The sequence below is a fragment of the Triplophysa rosa genome, linkage group LG12, assembly GCF_024868665.1.
Source record: "Triplophysa rosa linkage group LG12, Trosa_1v2, whole genome shotgun sequence".
Taxonomy (NCBI): domain Eukaryota; kingdom Metazoa; phylum Chordata; class Actinopteri; order Cypriniformes; family Nemacheilidae; genus Triplophysa; species Triplophysa rosa.
Genome location: NC_079901.1, coordinates 7,635,090 through 7,657,036, shown reverse-complemented (window position 1 = coordinate 7,657,036; position 21,947 = coordinate 7,635,090). Strand labels below are relative to the sequence as shown.

The 21,947-nt window shown below is 39.4% G+C and overlaps 1 protein-coding gene across 5 annotated transcripts in view; it reads left to right on the top strand.

The window, feature by feature from the left end:
- aplp2 (amyloid beta (A4) precursor-like protein 2) overlaps nucleotides 1-21,947 on the top strand; it is an 83,624-nt gene continuing 61,677 nt past the window's right edge. For 3 of the 5 annotated variants that reach the window (XM_057348137.1, XM_057348135.1, XM_057348133.1), the window contains exon 1: nucleotides 1-274. In XM_057348137.1, coding sequence (XP_057204120.1) covers nucleotides 197-274 — 78 coding nt within the window. In that variant the 5' untranslated portion in view covers nucleotides 1-196. The remainder of the gene's footprint in view (nucleotides 275-21,947) is intronic. The other 2 variants (XM_057348136.1, XM_057348134.1) reach the window with 1 other exon arrangement.

Genomic DNA, 21,947 nt, shown 5'->3' with positions numbered 1-21,947 from the left:
TCGAGCTGAACCTGCGGCAGGCGGAGACATACGCGCTACATTCCTCACGCGCGTGCAGGATCATCTCACAGTGGGAAAAACACGAGAGACAGAGCAAGTACTCGAGGATCATTTACCGAGCTCTTTTCAGGTTAATAGCAGCTTTTAACAGTCCAGAGGCGGATAAATTGAGCGGTGTGTCATCAGAGATCAGCCGATGAAGATGGGTTTAGTCCCCGCCGTGTCTGTGCTTATTCTGGCCATCGCAGTGCCCAGCCTGGCCGGATACATTGAGGTCTGTACGCATTATCTCAACCTCTCATGTGGCGTAATTCTCCGATTTTCTGATACTTTGTACACTGGTATTTGTCTACTGACATTTGTCCTACTTCATTGTATATGGTTAAATCCAAGACTAATAATAATGACATGTATAAGTACAAATCTGTAAAGCCATTAGGCTAAACAGAAACTACAAAGTGTCCATGTCCCTTATGTGTGATTTGCTATATCAGCTGGGTGGGATATAATAAAAACATATCATTTAGAACCTTAGAGTAATCGCCAATGTGTATTTAGTATTAAACCTTGATGGAGTAAATGGATAATTGTCTTAAGCTGAGCAGTGAGGATTAAATGTTTAGCTGTCCTCTTGTCTTTTGTGTTTATATCTGGCGTTTATGTGCTATTGAATGGGAAAACTGCAATTGATTTTGTTTGAAGTCCTTGAACGCGTGCCTCTCAAGATAGAGCACTTTCTCAAAACCTAGCTGCTTCAAATCCTCTTTTTTTGACCCCATTAAACTTTAAAGGAGGCCCAGAATTTCTTTGGAAAATTTCTTTTTATTTTATTAAGGTTGGGATCTGAATCAAAGCTGGAATCTCACGTTTGAAAAGCTTACACACCTTTCCTTGATTACTCTGCAGAAATTGTTTAAGTGATAGTTCACCCAAAAATGAACAGTCTGTCATCGTTTGCTCACCCTCATGTCATTTCATACCTGTATAAATTACTTTGTTCTGATGAGTACAGAGAAAGATATTTGGAAGAATGTTAGCCATTTTCAATTCTGTGAAATCATTGACTGCCATGGTAGGAAAAATTAAATGTTAGTCAAAGGTGCCCCAGAACTTTTGTGTTCCTAAATTCTTCAAAATGTCTCACTTTGTGTTCAACAGAACAACAGTGGATGGTATGTGGTATGATGTCACAGAGCTGAAAATTGCTAACGTTCTTACAAATGTCTTTCTTTGTGTTTAACAGAACTAAGACATTTATATAGGTTTGAAACAGTAAATGATGACAGAATTTTTATTTTTGGGTGAATTATCCTTTTTTAGAGGCTTGAGACGCTGGTTAGTACATTTGCTTTGTTAAAATAATAAAACAATAGATAGGCTATAAAAAAGATGAACATCTCAAACCGAGGGCATGAAATATTTGATAACAAAATATATTTGATATAAAAGATAGTTGAGTGAATGCACATAATAAAATACGACCCAGGGTTGCGTAGTTGTCTTATTTGTTGGTATAAATCTTTATTCTACTCATTTAGAGAGTACATTTATGAGCTGTTAGTTTTCGCACGCTCACACATCTTCCCTTGATGGTCCTACAGGGAGGGACCTGTCTTTTTAAGGTACCTCACCTGCACTCCTGGAGACTTTTCTTGTGCTTTTACATTAGTTTGAATGTAACTCTTCTCTCTGATGGCACGTTCACCCAGTAAGATGTCAGCTGAGCTCAGCCTGCAGGCAGGATTCAGATTATTATGAAATAATTCTTTATAATGAGATCAATGCGCTGACATATATTATGAAATAATCGCTTGATGTACTTGGCTAATTGATGCATTTAGAGAGAAAGAAAATGCGTCTGACTCACTGTCACGATTACTCGGGAGGTGTGGCGATGCTTCTGGATTTGCATTACAAGGGAAAGTCAAAGAATCCTTTTACGTTCAGATCAATATTCTGACCCTATTGTATTTCTGTTATTACAGCTTTTCTCATTGTTAAGCGTTTGACTACTTGTATCTCAGATTGCGTTTACCTGATACCTTCTCGGGTGTAAGATTACAATGGTAAAATGTTGTTTTAGGAGCGTGTGCAGGCTGAGAGGTGCGTAGGTTGAGGAGGAGTGTGATGCTGCGCTGGTGAGTCTCCTTGACCTCAGACCTGATGACCGGGGAAGTTCTGCAGGGGTGCTGCGCAGCCCGGAGTAATCGAAGTGTAAACTGCAGAAGAAACCTGCGTATTTCAAAGCACCCTGTTTTTTTATTCACCTGAGATGGAAATGATTACCTCTTTCGTTTGCCAGGTGTTGTGTAATTTAGTTGGAGAAGAGAATGTGTTAAAAGCAGACTGTGTGATGAGTGTTGGTTCTCTGCCGTGAGCTCTCTGTGAGGTGCTGCTGATGTGAGCTTGGATTTAGCGTTTTGTTTCCTTGGCTGTGCCAGTGTCCTCGTTTCATTTTATAATAGACGGTTTCAAAGCAACAATATAGTCCCTGTAGAGATTATTTCTGATAACAAGCAAAATAAATAACAAATAAATTACATTAGCTCGCAATTAAAAGAATGTCTAGCCAGTATTGTTTTTGGTTACCAGTAGAAGAACCGTTACTTGGCTAAACTTAAAGGTATACTTCACCCAAAAATGGTAGGAAAAAAACAGTGGTAGTCAAAAGTGCCCCAGAACTGTTCGCTGTCCTACATTCTTCAAAATGTCTTCTTTTGTGTTCAACAGAACAAAACAAATGATAAAGAAAAATTTCCTACTATGGGAGTCAATGGGTGTTGAGATCTGTTTGGTTATAAGCATTCTTCCAAATATCTTTCTCTGTGTTCATCAGAACAAAGAAATGTATACACATTTGTAGGGATGCACCGATACCATTTTTTAAAGACCGAGTACGAGTACCGATATTTTTTTCTGGTTCTCATCGATACCGATACCTATAACCGATGCCTGTATAATGTACAATAATGTTAATAAACCAGTATATTACTGGTACATTTTCTTTTTTCTTTTGTTTTTAGGTCTACTTAAATTTAAGTACTATTTTTTTTAATCAAGTTCTATTTTTTATGATAAGTAGCACAATTTTACTAGCACATTTACTTCAGTTTGCTGTAGTAAACAATATACTCTTTTAAAATTTAAGGGGGGTGGTGTGGTAAAATGTGAGTGTATTATAACTTGTTCAAGTCAACCGGACTTTTATTTTGACGGATCGCCGCAAATGGTGTTTGTTTATGTGTTCGTGTCCTCGTGCAGTGAAACGCTGGCGCTAAAAGCTCCACAAGCACAATGCTTTCAGTACACGCAACCGCACCACTCTTTCACATACGGTAACGCAAAACAAGCAGAATACATATTTAAACAGTATCTGAATATTTCGTTAACTGTTACGTTAGCTGTTAGCTGTTCAGCGCTAATTTCTTGTTAGGAAATGCCTGGATTCCTCGATTCCGTCCGCGTTTTCCGCATTGCGGAAATCATAGGGCTCTATGTATGTCACGTGAGGTATTGGTCTTTGGTATCGGTGTGTCATTACCAGTACGAGTACATGAGCTTGGTATCGGCCGATACCGATACTGGTATCGGTGCATCCCTACTGGAACAACTCGAAGGTGAGTAAACGATGACAGAATTTTCATTTTTAGGTGAAGTATCACTTTAAATGCGTCAAAGTTACACGACCCATTCAAATTGTTTATTTAATAAAATCAATGTACAATAAAAATCAACTGATTGTTTATTTAATACAATTATTATAAAATAAAATATAATTAGAAATTGATATGAATATAAATCAAATAAAATATGAATAGTTATATTATTAGCCACTAGCCAAACCGATCATCAAACACAGACCGGAAGTTAACTTTAAGCCAGGTGCGTGCGACTGATGAAACCGTCTATAGGTGGTCTTTACGTGACTGTTTTCAAGCTGGTTGTGCTTCAGGACACACGTTTTATATTGGACGTCAAGTGGCGACCCATCGGAGTACAAAAATGCTATTAAACCTGAACGTTAAAGGGATAGTTCACCCTTCATTTATTCATTCTTATGTCATTTCAAACCTTTACGACTTTTTTCCTCTGCAGAACACAAAAGATATTTCGTAGAACGTTGGTAACCAAACACCATAGACGCCCATTGACTTCATTGTATGAACACGAAACCACTGAGACATTTCTCAAAATGTCTTCTTTTGTCTTCCACAGAAGAAAGAGTCATAAACATGTTTTGAATCACATGAGGGTGAATAAATAATGAATACATTTTTAATTTTTTAAGCAGCTGGCGCAATAACTAGTATTTTAACTGGTATTTTTTTCTTGTTAAAGGTGAATATTAAAGAAATGTTAATCAGACATAAAGTGATAATTTCTCTTGAACTTTTAGTTTATTCGAATTGTTCTGAAGCGTAAATGGATTAAACTGCCCATCACAAAACACAAATCTTGCTGATACAGCATGCTGCCAGCTAATGCAAAACTGGGCTTGCTCGAATTTTACGGCACAAGCTCTGGCGTATACCAGCATATAAGTGATGGAATTTTTCTGAACACATGTAAACACAAAGTTCTGTGTACTCTGTTCTGTTCACACTGCTATACCAGCACAATCTCATTGTTCTCCCAATTCCTTCTCAAATTCAGACTCTGATAACTGTAAAATTATGAATATAGTCTCAAACAGCCATTTTAATAAGAGAAAACTGAGCCTGTAAATTTGTTTCTGTGGGCAGCTGGAAGACTTTGTGTTTTTCTGAGAGCCTCAGAGATGGTAAACAAAGTGTTGTGATTTCATTCTAGTGTGCTGGAGGGCTCACCTTGCTCTGGTTACTCAGTCTAGCAGCTCTGTCTCCCATGTTGTGACTCCGGGCTCTTTTAATGATGCATTTCAAGGTCGGCATTGAAAAAAGAAGCTTTTCAAGTCATGAGATTAAAATGTATTCTGTTTACTTACTTAAAGAGAGAGTTCGGCCAAAAATGGCATCATTTATTCACCCTCATGTCATTCAAAACCTGTATATGAATCTTCTGTGGAACACAAAAGAAGATATTTTGAGAAATGTCTCAGTGGCAGTGGACGTCGATGGGGGTCAATGTTGTTTGGTTATCAACGTTCTTCAAAATATCATCTTTTGTGATCTGCAGAAGTAAGAAAGTCATGAAGGTGAGTAAATAATGAAAGAATTTCCTTTATTTTTAGGTGAACTATCTCTGATGTTTCAGTTGGAGTTTGCTCGAGCAGGCCTGACATACTGTATTACACACGTACATGTCAAAGCTCTAAGTCTCTGTCTTTTTTCGTCACCCCCGTGTTTGGTTACCCGGATAAAACAGAATTGAGTGTGTGTGTGGTTTGTTTGCAGGGCTGATGGCGTCTGCACCCTTTGCCACACAAGCCATTTGTATACAGACTTCATTGTGTGGATGTGTTAGGAGGGCTTTTAATAGCACGCTCACCCCAGGAGTGATGAATGAATGCGGGTGAGGGGCTATTGTCAGCTTTGAATAGGTGCAAGCAGCTTGACCGCCACAAGGACCTGATTGGGACATAGATGCATGTGTTTATCAGATACAATGACAGGCTGGAGATCAGACGGTAATTGCTTTATTGTGCACTTCTCCGGATGCTAAGCTCCTTCCTGTGGTGGCGTTTTTCCTGAGCCATTGTGAAGTCCTACTTGTTTTATAAACTCAACTTTTTCCTCACATTTTCTGCTCGGCTAGTGTTCATTGTGGTTCTTGTTTAGCTCTGTTTGCGTTTCTTTTCAAATGCTATTCAAATCGTGATCTCGGTAAACAAACGTGAATTTAAAGGTATGTCAGCGCAGCGCTCTATTGTTGGTTTGGTGCTCGTCTGCGATTGGTTCTGTCAGCTTCCTGTTTCCTGAAGCCTGAGATGTGTTAACTCCGTCCCAATGCTCGTCCTTTAGGGCTGAGAGCTTAGAGAGAAACTTTCAATTATTTTACAAGTCTCATCACAAATCCTCTTAGCTGTAAGACACACTCTGTCCTCGGCAGAAGAGAAGGAAACGGGCTAGCCTGCAAAGGATGCTCCACCCTTCCATTACTGATATGATGCATGCGCTCGATTCAAGCACACCTTGAAAGCCGCACCCTGGTTTGTGTAAGCCAAGATATGAGCTGTGCATTAGTCACTGACACACTTCCTGGCTTATCAGCACAGTAACTGCAGTCCTGCCCTAAATCACTAACAACAAACAGCAGGGATCATTTTAACAACTCCATTTTTTTATATGATAATATATACTGCAGGGGTTTTCAAACTTTGCCAAGGATCCCCAAATAAGATTAACTTTTTGAGCAACCCTCTTTATAAAATACTTCCATCTATAATGTTTTATGTGTCAAACTTTTTATAGAAACATTTAAACTAGAATAAATAGTACATGTGATGATATAAAGACATATATTACAAAAACATATTGTTATCTAACTTAAATAGTTGGTTACACTTGTTGGATGTATTTAACCCTGAAGATTTTCAATTCAATTGTATTTGTACTGTAGCAACTTTCTGTAGCAAAGATATAAATTCTATGCATTATATGCAAAAGCAGTTAAACACTTAGAAATGAAACAATAAATGTTTAGTAGACTTTTACAAATTTTGCTGTATTTTTTCCTGTAATTTTCTGGGGAACTCTTGTAACCTTTTGGAGGCCCCCTGGGGGTCCCTGGACCCCAGTTTGAAAATCCCTGGTATATTGTGGAAAACTGTATGCCTTTAGATTTGTCATTATCATTTGTTATTATTTTATTATTTTTGAACACATCTAATCAAGTTTTATCATATTTCTGTAATTCACAGTTTCTAATGTCAACCAAACCGTACTTGAAGTTTCCAAAAAACGACAATTTGAATAGTTGAATTCTGCAGACATTTTTTTATTTATGTGTATGGTTTACTTTTTTTATTTTATTTAGCCAAATTATAAAAATTTCAATAGAAAAATTTAACTTTTTTTCTTTGCAAAAGAAAAAGTATTTTTTTGCTATATCAACTGTCTATTTGTATTTCCATATTTCTGTTCACTTCAACAGAAGCAGTAAAGGTTTGTTCACACAACAAAAATTATAACCAAAAATAACTATGGAGATCACTATTATATCTTCCACACCAAAGGACTGCAAGTTACGTTCACTCTATTTTTTTAAAATTTGCATCCAAAATTTCCGCACCTAATAAAAATAAACCGAACTAGCAAACAACGTAATAGCAGACAAACAAATTTTCTTTGGTCTTTAGTTTTTTGTTTTCCTTGAGCTTTTTATTGTCTGTATTATCTATGCGATGGCTCCTGTGAATCTATCTGTCTGTGTCTCTTATCTTTCCTCTGTGTCATGCCTGAGCATGTCTGCTGTTTCAGGTCTTCCTTCAGGACGGGCTGTATGGGGAGTAAGTCAAATATAGCAGCGTGTGAGGCAAGCCCCGCTCACATGATCCATCAAAATCTCCCGGGTGCCGCATTGGCTCTAATTATCCCGCTCGTATCCGGATGCTTTGTACGAGAGAGATAGACGGGCACTGTTACCTCCTGCAGCTCGGCTCATCACAAATTTAGACTCTTCACCATCAAAGATGTGCAGAAACGGTTACGTTTGGCGCTTTAGCGTGAACGCCTGCAGTCCATTTCGGCCTTAACTGCACCGCAGAGATTTGTCGCTTCTTTTGTTGCTTTTGCAGGATGTGATAGATTTTGTGGAGAGGCTGAATATGTGCCGGCTTGCAATTTTTGTGTATGGGGCCTGTACGCCCGTTTCCTGCATCGATGGTTGTGATTGAATGGGGTGTGAGTCATCTACCCCGCATGTGTTCACATATGAATAAAACATTTGCTCTCTTATTAAGGAGCATGTTGTTCTGAAACACACAAACGGAGACCAGCTTTCCTTCCGTTTCATCCTAACCGTGTTTGGTTATGGTCCATATTTGCGGCCATCTGCATTTGTGGTGCAGCTTGATCTTTGTGTTTAAAGGTTGAACGAGCTGCATGTCAGCCTGTTAGTATGCTTCGGAGTCGTACTACGCTATTTTTGACCCATGAATTTGTAAAGTATTCAGTTTGCAACTTGAAGCAATGTCAACCGTTAATTTTAACATCGCTTTTTTGACTTGTCCGTTGTGTCTATCATATGAATTGTGAATTTTGGACCATTTGGTTGTGTGTAACTTCTATAGTTTCTCTCTTGTCCATCAAACTGCTTGTTCGTGCTCCTGTAGGAAGTCCAGCAAATGAATCTGGGAATAAAACAACCCTTGCGGTATTGACTTTAATTTGCATGATTAAATGCGTTTGTAAATTTTGCGTTGGAGTTGGCTTGTTGTGCTCATTTGAATTTGGCTCGGGCTTTGATTTGTAGCCCCTCCTGTGTCTTTTGAATATTATCAGTCGGTCTCATTCTGAAGGGCTTTCAGTCTTTTACGTTTGGGTCAGTGACAGCACCCATTGTACTTATTGAGCACCGTGGTCTTGAGTTGGTTTGTTTGTCTTTATCTGGCTGTGGAATGACCAATCACTACCTCTCTTAAGCAGACAGTATGAACTCTGCCACCCTTTCTAGTCCAGATGCCATAGCATGTTAGTGTTTGTTAGCCGGCTGGTTAATGACTCTGGAGTTTAATTACTTAACTGTTTATACAATTAAGTCACTTTAGCTAAGAGTCAACATGATCTGACAGGGAACAGTGACTGGTGAGGTTGCAATCCACGGTTATTTTGAAAATTGCCTTAAAGTATTACATTTAAATGAAATAACTCTAGCCACCTGCTTTACAGAGGAACGGAAAAAACCTTTGTTACTCTCTTTGCTGCTAAATCAGCAAGTTCTTTCTTGGCGAGGCTTTCCATAGGAAAAAGGGCCCTACTCCATTAAATATGTTGGTCTTCATGCTTTTGGTTGGATAGGGTATGTTTACAGAAGAACGATGTAATAAAAACAAACAAGTGCGTCTTTGAAATGTTTTTCAGACATTGTCAAAACGTTCCACGTTAATATGGATCTGCAAAATTGAAAAAACTGTATTATGCATCCTCGATGATGTCACTTTGTTTTTACAAATTTACGTTTTTGTAGTTTACACAGAGACGATAATTGTCAAAAAGCCTCATTTCCGAACACTTGTACAGTGAAAAAAGTTTTCAAATTTTTTTGTTGTCAGTCCTTCAAAGCGCTGTTTGAATGAACAGTAAAACGTTTTCAGTTTTTAATTAAACACGGTGTCATGTAAACAGCCCCATAGTGTTTGTCTGTCATTTAGACTCTGACATTTTATTTGCAGTGCATCTGGACTGCAACCGTGGATGTATCATCCCTAACAACCAATAGCAGCTCAGATAAAGTTTGATTTGGTCTAATTACATTTACACATTTGACGCTTTTCACCAAAGCGAGTGACACTGCATACAAGCCAAGGCTTAAACTTTATCAGTATCTGCATACCCTCTGAAATAGGTCTTTGCGTTATTTATGCAATACTCGATCAGTTGAGCTACAGGAACACTATGTCGTTCTGAAGCAGGAGAGGAGAGATGGGGATGTTGAAAATGTCGTATCTGGGGAGGTGAGCGGAGGGCAGATCAACTCACTGTAACCGTATACACCCCAGAGACCCGAATCTGCTCTGCTGAACCACCAAAATCACAGCCAACACTGATACAGCACTTTCGGCAAAACAGATGGAGGCTGAGAACTAGGGATGGGCGATATGGCCCTAAAACTCTATCACGATAATTCCTGGTATTTCTTGCGATAACGATAAAAATGACGATATATCCATAACGCCATCCACCGCTGTTTTTTGCGTCAAGTGATAGTAGCTGCATGTAGTCTAGACCCTCAGAAAAACAACTATTATCAAAAAGTAAAACTTACCCCAAATCAAACAGCTCCTAAAATATACCTACAGTATTTTTGTAAATATAAAATATAATAGTGAGATTCAACTTCAAAAGGTTGTAGTAAAGAGAAGTTAAATGAACTAAAGCTCAATAAACACATCATGTCATACCTAAAACTGTATATATTCTATTGTTGGTTTGAAACGATCGATCGCATCACGCTGTCAATCACTCTCTCTTGAACTGTGTAAACCTTCTCTTCTCACAGCAACATACACTGAATCTGTCTATGACTCATCATAAAAGTTCGGCCTACTAAATATTAGATCACTAAATTCAAAAGCAGTTATTGTAAATGAAATGATCACAGACAACAGTTTTGATATACTTTGCCTTACCGAAACCTGGCTTAAACCAAATGATTATTAGGTCTAAATGAGTGTACACCACCAAGCTACTGTTATATGCATGAGCCACGTCCGGTTGGTCGAGGTGGCGGTGTCGCAACAATCTTTAGAGACTTTCTTACTGTAACTCAGAGAACGGAGCATAAATTTAAATCATTTGAAGTGCTTGCGTTGAACATAATTGTTCCAATTGACAGTAAAAAACATTGCTTTCTTGTACGTTGGCTACAGTGTATAGACCCCCTGGTCCCTACACTGATTTTCTGAAAGAGTTTGCGGACTTCCTATCGGACCTATTGGTTAACGTTGATAAAGTACTAATTGTCGGAGACTTTAATATCCACGTAGATAGTGCTAACGATGCATTAGCAGTGGCGTTTACAGAGCTATTACACTCTTTTGGAGTAACACAACACATCAATGGACCCACTCATCGATTTAATCATACACTAGACTTGATTATATCTCACGGAGCCGATCTAACCAATATAGATATTATACCTCAAAGCGACGATGTCACTGATCACTATCTTATAACATGTACACTGCGCACTGCAGAAATCAGCCGTTTAACTCGTTATCGACAGGGTAGAACAATTACCTCACTACTAAAGATAGTTTCCAAAGAGCTTGCCAGATCTGACTCCTTTAATAACCATACCAATAAATATAGAATCGCTCGATGACATGACCAGCAAATTGGGCACTATTTTCTCTAATACATTAGAAGCTGTCGCACCTATGAAGTCAAAAAAGATTAATGAGAAAAACGCAGCACCATGGTACAATAGCACCACTCGCGCCCTTAAAAGAGAAACACGTAAACTGGAGCGCAAATGGAAACAAACCCAATTAGAGGTCTTTAAAATTGCGTGGAAAGAGAGTGCAAACTGTTATAAAAAGGCACTAAAAGCAGCAAAGGCTGAGCACCTCGTAACCTCATAGAAACTAACAAAAACAATCCAAGGTTTTTATTTAGTACAGTTGCTAAACTAACAAATAAACAGACTTCACCTGACCTGGGTATTCCGCCGCACCTTGGTAGCAATGATTTCATGAATTTTTTTACAGAGAAAATCGAAAACATACGAGACAAAATAGTAAAAACTCAACCTCCAAGTCTGTCCTATAAATTAGTACCAACCATCGCCCCAAAAGAAAGGCTACAGTGTTTTTCACCTATAAAACAGGAAGATTTAATTAAACTTATTGCAACATCTAAACCTACAACTTGCTTATTAGACCCCATACCAACTAAATTATTAAAAGAGTTATTACCCGTTGCAATTGAGCCCATTTATAACATTATCAACTCGTCAATTAATCTAGGCCATGTCCCAGGACCTTTAAACTGGCCGTCATTAAGCCTCTTATCAAGAAACCAAACTTAGACCCCAATGAACTAGGAAACTATAGACCGATTTCAAATCTCCCTTACCTGTCTAAAATACTAGAAAAAGTAGTGTCCACTCAGTTGTGCTCTTTCTTACAAAATAATGACATACACGAAAAATTCCAGTCAGGCTTTAGACCGCATCATAGTACTGAAACTGCCTCGTTAAAATTACAAACGACCTGCTTATAGCATCAGATAAAGGTAACATCTCACTCCTAGTCCTGCTCGACCTTAGTGCTGCGTTCGATACTGTAGACCATAAAATACTTCTAGATCGCTTACACAATTATACCGGTATTCAGGGACAGGCACTACAATGGTTCAGATCTTACTTATCAGACAGACATCAATTTGTCCATTTAAATGGGGAATCATCAAATCTAACGCAAGTAAATTATGGATTACCTCAGGGATCGGTTTTAGGACCCTTGCTATTCTCCATATACATGCTGCCCCTTGGAAACATTATTAGAAAACATGGAATTAGCTTCCACTGTTATGCAGATGATACTCAGCTATATATCTCATCAAGACCAGATGATTCCTTCCAACTATCCAAATTGGCAGAGTGCATCGACGATATAAAGCATTGGATGACTTGTAATTTCCTTCTTTTAAATTCTAATAAAACAGAAATATTACTTATCGGACCAAAGACACGTGAGCAGAATATTTCGGATTATGACCTGCAAATTGAAGGCTGCACTGTTACTCCAACAAATACAGTTAAAGACCTTGGCGTTATATTAGACAGCAACCTGTCATTTAAAAATCACATCTCAAATGTCACAAAAACAGCCTTCTTCCACCTTAGAAATGTTGCCAAATTGCGAAATATTTTATGTGTGGCTGATGCAGAGAAGCTATTCATGCATTTGTGACCTCAAGACTTGATACTGTAATGCACTGCTTAGTGGTTGTCCTGCACATCAATAAACAAACTACAGTTAGTTCAGAAGCAGCTGCCAGAGTTCTAACCAGGTCCAGAAAATACGATCACATAACCCCAATGTTATCAACCCTTCACTGGTTACCCATTAAGTATCGTATTGACTTTAAAGTTCTTTTAATTACTTATAAAGCCTTAAATGGTTTAGCCCCTACCTACATAACAGAGCTTCTACCACACTACAACCCATCACGCTCTCTAAGATCTCAAAACTCCAGACTTTTGATAACACCTAGAATAACTAAATCCACCAAAGGGGGTAGAGCTTTCTCATACGTAGCACCTAAACTCTGGAATAGCCTCCCCGATACTATTCGAGGGTCAGACACACTCTCCCAATTTAAATCTAGATTAAAGACACATCTTTTCAGCCAAGCATTCACTAATACATAGCTAATGAACAGCAGCTACGCTAATTATTCTCTTTCTGTTTCTGCCCTCGCCTCGGGATGCCCATCCCGAGGTAGGGAGAGATTCCGCCAGACCCAGATGAACGTCATATGCCCATCCACAACTAGAGATTACGCCAGCTACATCTGAAAATCCCGTGCCATCCTCCTGCGAGAGCCTGCGGACTGACTGACCATCCAGCTCCATCCAAGGCAATTCCATCACCACCCAAGAAAAAGGCGACCATCTGGCCGGCCCAGCTCAGACAATTCCATCCCCAGCCGAGAGCAAAGACGGACTACCTGTCACATAAATGCTAAATTTACAATACTTGGTATTTAATGCTAAACTTACATCACACGACAGCAGTTTGAAGTTATGGCTGCACTCAGTGACTTTGATTGGAGGTAGCTGGGTGGGTGTTGTGGGGAGTGGGGGGGCTTGTTGGTTGTGGTTCGGGGCGTTTCATTTGTTGGGACTGTGTGGATCTGGTCTGGTTGGTCTTGTTTTGTGGTCGATGTCGGACAACAGAGGAATAAAGTTAATTATGCCATTACTACTTTTCCCTGGTTGTTCCTCTGTTGTCTGTTGTTGATCGCGGAATGAGACCGGGTTGGACCTGCACGGTTTCGGCGGGTGGGGCTTCCTGGGTCGCGGCTCGTGGGCTCTCCCTGTTCTTCGTGGACGTTGCTCGGTGGCTTTGGTCGGGGTCACTGAGTGCAGCTATGACACGTCAGAGGAGATCTGGCCCTCCCGGCTGAGCCTGGTTTCTCCCGAGGTTTTTTTTTCTCCATTATTCAGCATTGGAGTTTGGGTTCCTCGCCACAGCAGAGCAGTGCAGTGTTGGCTTGCTCACCGGGAGACTGCATTTATTTATTTATTCTATTTATTAGATATTATTTATTATAATGATCTTGCTTGGTCTATAAACACCATGCACTGTGCTGTGTTTTACCTTTCTGTGTTTTTCTTATTTGCTCCTGTAAAGCTGCTTTGGAACAATGCACATTGTGAAAAGCGCTATATAAATAAAATTGAATTGAATTGAATTGAATTGAATTGACTCGCGCTACAGAAAGAGAACAGAAAAATGCAGATAAAAGAAATCTAATTAAATAATCCATGCTTTTATGCGCTCATAAACGTATTTAAAACAACGTAATACAAACTCGCAATTGTACTGTATGTAAACAGGCAGCAGTGCTGTGCACGCTGTGTCGCTATGAAAGCACATGTGGGCGCGAGCTGCGCACGGGACGCTCCGTTCATCCTGTATATAGGCAAGAAATCGTATTAAACAATTTGCGCACGTGCGCATAACATCTAACGAATGTTTAAATAAATACTTTTAGCCAAATTAAATGTTGTGGTGTAACGTATTATGACTATCAACGAATACTTAACAAACAAATTAAATAAAACGAAAGTGAAACTAAACATGAACTCGGATGCATCTACAGTGCCAACCTAAACGAGATTTAGAGCTCCTCTTTTAGTGCAAACTCTTTCTCAGCTTCACGTCCGCCCTCCGCTATTCCCGTTTTCGCTTCACATATTAAATTTTGAATGGGTCTCACAAAGAAATACGTCATCAACTAGAATTTATCGTTTATATCGCGGGAAGACTAATTCCTATCGTGTGGGGAATTTCTACCGGTATATCGCAAACAATATAATATCGCCCATCCCTACTGAGAACTCCGCAGGCTGCACGGCAGCCTGTATTCTGACCTCTTAAATCCAGCAGCTTCTGGATAATCCATAAAGAGGAGAGTCCGGTTTTCTGAAAAGTTCGGAGGTCAGCGTCTTCAAACCGGTCAGATATTAACAGCTTGTGGGTCTGTTTATGGAAAGGCGACTCTTGAAAGTCTCAGAGCTGCTGTCATTGGTGGCAGGGACCGTGGAGAAGCGTCCAATCTAAAATCACCGCAGGCAAGGTTCTGATGTAGGAGAGGAGAGCGGGATGAGATGAAGGAGCCTTTGAGAGAGGCCTGCAGCCGGATGCCTGTCTCGGGGAGATATACGACCGCCTCAGAAGTGGAACGAGTATGCGAGACTGGTCGGTGCTGGCTGAATGGAAAGGTTTAAAGCAGAGAAATGGGCTGATGCAATATGCCATGGAGAATATGTTACACGCATTCAAAACAGCGGAGGTGCGCTCTCTAGGGAATTTAAAGCACAGGCGTTGCCCTTATTGTTTCGTTCCTTCTGCAATCTGCACATGGATACTAGTGTGACCTGGGTTGCACCAGCCATTATGACCCCTCAACCATACTTTTGGGGAAAATAATCCACTTAATTTAGAAGTGTAATTTGTGCTTGGCCATAGAGCAAAGTTAAAAATTGTGGCTGGCCATGTAAAAAGAGGAAAGCGAAGGCCTTTGCCAAATGCTTGTGCAAGCCATAAGTGGTGATCAACTTGCCAACGTCTGCCTTGAAGCAAATCAAACAGGCAGGTATCCATGTGTTAGGCTGACACTTTTCAGATCATTCTTTTGGCCTTCTTATGGGTGTGATCATGTTTTTCTAGCCTTTCTTGGATCATGTTTGCTATTTAATCCATCCAATTATCACAACTCACTTTTTAGCAATTAAATTAAACATTAAGCATTGTCGTGTGGTTGTCCTTCGGACAAGTAAATTTGTCATTCACTTGTCCAAGTACAAAAATTATTTGTCCAAAGATAAAAAATTATATTTCATTTTTGAATTCTCAATATAATTGTTTCGGATTTAGATTGGTCAAGTTTGCTTCTAAGCATTTTAACTAGTGTCCGCTTTGGCCACCTGAATTTGGTTATCGGCCTACTCTCTGTGACTGCTATTAAACAAAGGCAAGCAGTAATTATTATTAGTGTTAAGGCTGTAAGTTAACTTTTTTTGCACATAGCACTGGTGCTAGAGAGGTTTAAAGTTTGGTAGCACAGGCCAAACAGTTGGAGCACAAGTATAAATCGTCTGATGTCATCATTAAAAAAATATGCAAGTGCAGTTCATCATGAATAGGCAGATAACTGACAAAAGACATTAATGTTACATACAGATGGATAAATTAGGGCCATATCATTTTTAGTTTACCTAAATTTGTTTGAATTTTTCTAAGTTCTGTGTTTTTCCTTTTTTACTATACAATAGTGGTATATTTGTCCACATAAGTTACTGTAGTATACTATAGTATTTACTATAGTAAACTGCAGTAAAATTCTTCGATACTATAGTGTTTTTAAACTTTAATATAGTATACAGTGTTTATCAATTTACTACAAGGGCACTACAATTTTCAATAGCAAATACAATAGTACACTACAGTGTTCAATTTAACAGGACTTTTATTTTGACGGGTCTTCGGGAAGACGTTTGTGTTTGCCGATAGCTTCACTCAAACAGTAAAAAACTCGTAAAATAAACTCTTGAGATGACGTTCATGTGTTCATAGCCTCATACAGTGCAGACGCAGATAAATCCTCGACCATCACTCGTGTCGTATGTTAAACTGTGCACATAATTCACTTAGACACGCAGAACAGCCAGATGACATTTAAATAACAGGACTCCGCGTCCGCATCTAGTTAACGTACATGGACTCAGTGCGGCGCGCCATTGATTATTGTTACACACAAACAAGCACAACCACGACAAACGCACTACACACAAACACGCAGCTCTGTCTAATGCACATATTCTTATTATTCTACATGTATGTCGCACTGTTGTTATTTTCTTTTCAAATTACTTGTCCGGTCGGGCAAGTAAAATTCTCTCTCACTTGCCCATACAAAACATTTACTTGTCAAGAGTTAATGCCGAGCCCTGAATTAAACAATTTATTTGAGAGTGAAAGTACGTAAAATAGGGCACAATATACTGTACATTTACATTTTTTACAGCTGTTTGACCTGTATTGCTCTGTAATTTGCAAAAAATGCATTGTAACTAGTGGTGCAACGGGATCACAAAACTCATCGTTTGGATCATATTACGGACTTTGGTTCACGGATCGGATCATTTTTTTGCAGCAGCAAATGTAAACGCTCAACATAGTTTAATTATTAGAATATAACAAGTTTAGAGAATTTTATAAAAATTAAGTGGTGAAAATACTTTAAAGATATCAACAGATTAATTTAACAGAGAGTCTTGTTTCTAAACAGTTACTATTAATCTTCTAGGCTGTCTTATAGTACAGTATGTATGCATTATTTAAAAAAAGGTAAAAGTATAACAAATAAATATGATATAAACGTGCAGTCAGAGTAAACCGCTGACAAATGGATCTCTAGAGAGATTTCTCTCATCTTCTGAAATAGCGACGCATCAAAAGTGATTAAGTGGTGCGCCTTTCAGTTTTTTTTTTGTGTATCGCTTGGATCATGTAATTTGCGCTTTGACTCAACTCAACATTACTTAACTTTACAGCTAGCCTTACGCAGCAGTTTAAGTTAAGATATACGCAAGAATGCGCTTTCATATCGTTCTCGTCGAGATCCTGTAGATGGAGCGAGAGCACATCTGCGCTATGTCTTACACTATGATAAATAAACGTAGTTAATCCGCGGTGCACTTGCATTCTGAACCGTAGTGCACGATCCGAACGATCAACCGTGATCCGTTTCACCATTAATTGCAACAGAAATGTCCGTAAAATTACTCGAGATTGTGCTTGCAGAAAATTACCAGCACAGACTACTGACTACTTGTTTGTCGTTTTATTATTGAAAGCCAAATGTGTATGGGACATGCAATAATATAGGTAGCTGTAATAATTGAATAAGCGAATAAATAAATGAACAGGAGCAGGAAATCAGTCACAATAAGGTCTAATGGAGCCCCCCATGGGATTAAAATGCCCCCCAGTTGTGTCATTCTGGCGCCGGGCCTGATTCTAGTGTTTTTATAAATGACTTATTTGTGCACCTCATATTTTTAAATCATTTGTCTTGATAATCTTTTTTCAGTCTTTAGGAATGGGTATAGTGTGAGCACTTAAACATTTCTAGTTTGTGCTAAAACAAATTCAACAGATCTTAGATTTCTAAGATAGTTGTTAGATCTGCATATGCAAATATGGTGTTTAAAATAGAATGCAATGCCCTCCAGACATCAAATAACCCTGCTTGCTGGAACACAAAGGAGATAAACTCGGCACATTACCTTCTTAAAGAGACAATAAATTCCAGATACAAAGCCTGAACAGATTGTGAAAAGTTTATCACCGTCTTTATTGGGAGGTCTTTTATCATTCGTTGCTAATTATAATGAATTCCAGGCTGGCAGCTGACTCCTCCATCTTCCCTGCTGCCACCCAACATGACATCATCATTCCACTCCTGATGTCTCTAACAACAGTCTGTAGCCAGCCTTATTCACTGCAGATAACACGGAACACCTCATATCCCGCTTATTTTGAGTGGAAACAGGATGTTTGAGTTTTGAAGTATTGTTTTTGGGGTTGATTTCCAGCGAGGAGTTTTAGACAGAGAAAGAGCTTTGTTTCAGTTCACTGTAAGCAGAGTAGAGTTATCTTGTATAGTTTGCAGAAAGAGACGAGGTGATTGGAGACGAGGCCCGGGGCTGGGAATGCATTAAGACACAAACACACATGACTCAGCTTCTCAAAGAAACATCAAGGTTGTATTTCAACCCATAATGGAATGGATTTTTACCCATTAAAGGGATTGTCATTCCAAACCTGTATGACTTTCTTTCGCAGAGCACAAAAGATATTTGAACAACATTGACCCCCATTGACGTCCATTGTATGAACACAAAATCACTGAGACATTTCTCAAAATACCTTTCTCAACACTTTTTATGATAATCAGCCTACGAGTAGCTTCTTTATAGTTGTCTCTGCATATTAAACTAAAATACACCATCAAAAAAATCTCCCTTCACCTCCCTGCATTGCGTTAATCTTCTGTAGTAATACACCACACACATTAGCTTAAATGCGCCTCATCCTCCTCCTCTCAGCTGCGGAGACGAACAGATTCCATTCATCACCATTGTTCCCTCAGCGTGATAAAGATGGCCGCCCGGCGCTCCCCTCCAGTACCTCAGGGAAAACAGCATCTGCGTGTGAGGTGCCGAGAGAGCCGCTGTTCTCATGCCGTGTGCTCGCCGAAGGGGGTGGATCAAGAGGCTTAATGATCCGTTTAACCTCGACCTTGAAGGTTGCGAGGCGGGCGGAGCCGCAGACGAGGGTAGAGGGAGATTCATTGGCGCTGGGCGGTTATGGGGTGTATATTTCTTTCATTAGATTCATTTTTCTTCCTTCCTCGCACCTCCTCCCTGTTTCTCTTCTGCGTTATTTATTGTCTGATCTCCTCCCTTCCTTTTTAAATGGCAGTACTGGGTTCTCGTTTGTTTATCGTGTTATTGAATGATTTTGTTGATGGGCACAGTGTATCTCCAGCGCTCTTTGAAATGATTTTAATGTGTTTAACAATATGTGCATGTGTCAGATTGTAATTCATGGTGCTTTGTAGACTATTGCTTATTATAGCATCACACGCTATGCCAGGGAACCTTAAAGAATGCCAGAAAATGCATATTTGGACCCCATGAATGACAAATGTACATGTTCAAAAGAATATAATTCATCCCTGGCATCACCATGGTAACATGTATGGAGAAACATGGTCATCCCATGGTACATTTGTGTTTGCGTTTTATTCACTTTTTGTCACTGTAAGGTGTTTTCGTGTGGTATGGGCAGAGCTGGTGTTCTCTGATAAGGTTTGGTTCCTTTTCAAGCACTCTTCCCCTCAGCTTGCATTGTCTCACTCCTCTGAGGTTTTCACAAATAGAACAGACTTTGTCTGATTTCTCACTGCTGTCAGGTCAGTTTCTCCACAGATACGTGAACTCTTGGCAAAGCTGTTCACAAACTTTATTTGCACACATCCTAGAGCTCCAAAGTTCATTACATTGTAACAATGTTTGTTCCGCAACGTCTTCTGTCTGTCTCCGTTTCTTTTTTATCTTCCTCTGTCCTCCATATCATGCATTCTCAAACAGGCCTGGTTAAAAGTGCGGTAAGTACGCATACGCATACATACTACGCATACTGTTTCAGCAGTGCACCGTATGCAGATCTTCTGTATGTGTAGAATACCCAAAAGACCCCATTGAACTTGCTAAAATGTGCAGCATGTAACATTACATCCCTGCACTGTATCCCACAATGCAATGTTGTACTCAACTTTACCTGCTGTTTTCACTCGTAGCATAAGAATTTACTTTTATTTATAAAAATTTGATTAAAATGCAAAATAACAATAGAATGTACATCATAATGAGATCATGTGACAAATGCAGGGTGAAACATATTCATTCTGTATTAAAGGGTCAGGTCATCGTTTACTCACCCTCATGTCATTTCAAGCCTGTATAACTTTCTTTCTTCTGCAGAACACAAGAAGATATTGTAAAGAACATTGGTAACCGAACAACATGCGGGCATTTACTTCCATTGTATGAACACAAAACCACTGAGACATTTCTCAGAATATCTTTTTTGCATTCTGCAGTCATATACAAGTTTTGATGGACATGAGAGTAAATAAATGATAACAGAATTTGTATTTATGGGTGAACTATTCCTTCAAGAAAGCAAATCCACTTGTGTGTGTGTGTGTTGTTTAGACTTTGTCAGTGTTGATGTTCAGCTTGTATCTCACTGCATGCTGATAAGTCCATGACGTGGCCGTACGTGAGGATGAGAGAGAAATTGGCCATGTCTGGCGCAGTGAAATGAGCACAGGTCGTTTCTTAGAAATCCCATGGTCTGTGCTCGGAGATTAGGCGGGCGAGCAGCAGGCCAGACAGAGCCCATGCTGCGACTTAATCCTGTTCTTTTAAATGCTGAGAGACAAGCAAACAATGTGAAAACGAGCACTCTAATGACTGCATTCACAGCAGAGTTCACTAAACCTCCCAAATCTCGACTTTAAAATGCGCTGGATTTCCCATCTTAGACCCTAGACCTGCTGCAGGGGGCGGCTCAATAGAGACAGCATCATAGAAGTTATAAACGAAGAATTAGATGATTCTCAGTGTTTCCCACAGAGTTTTGTGAGACTATGGGGGCTAAACATATTTTTCTCTAGGGGACCCGAGGGAGCATGCTCCCCCGTAAGAAAATTTAGCATATTTTAAAGGTAAATGCTGCAATCTGGTGCATTTTAAGAGCAAAATTAATTGTCTCAATCTGTAAGAATACAATAGCTATAGTAGTAATTTAATCATTGGCACCATAGATATAAATGGGGATAACACATGGTAAAATGAGAGTTCACAAACAAAAAAAGTCAAAAACACGTAGAGCATGAGCCATCAAAAAATGAAGCAAAAAAGTGTTTAACAGTTGACCAAATATATATATTACCATATATTAAAACGCAGGCCGGGCATCAGGCCTTTTTCACAGTGCCATTGTCCCACTCCCCCGCATGGCAGTAGGCCTATCACTTTACTATCCGGACCAGAGCATTCATACAATATTATGATGCGGCGACTGTTTAAAGTTAACCCATAAGAAAAGCGCACACTCTCTCAGCACAACAGAGTAACGTTAAGTTTGTGATTTATTATGTTTTCAACTTTATGCGTGCGTTGCGCAGACCTAACACGAGAGCAATTAATGACAGACGCTTTCTCCTGCGGTACACGCATATCGGTCTGAGCAGCGCTGCTTGATGTCCGACAAATCAAATATATTGACAAGTTTTGGACACGGTGACACACAGGGCAGCATGTAATCGTGTGTGGCGCGCCCCCCGTATCATTTATTTTTCTTTCGGCGACAGCCGAAGCTAAAGGAGGAATTTAAGCAGACTCATGCCCATCATGCATTTAAATCATTAAAATTGGCGGTTGGCAATCAAACTACGTTCTGTGCCTGAGCAACAAACATATATACCCAAAACATTTTT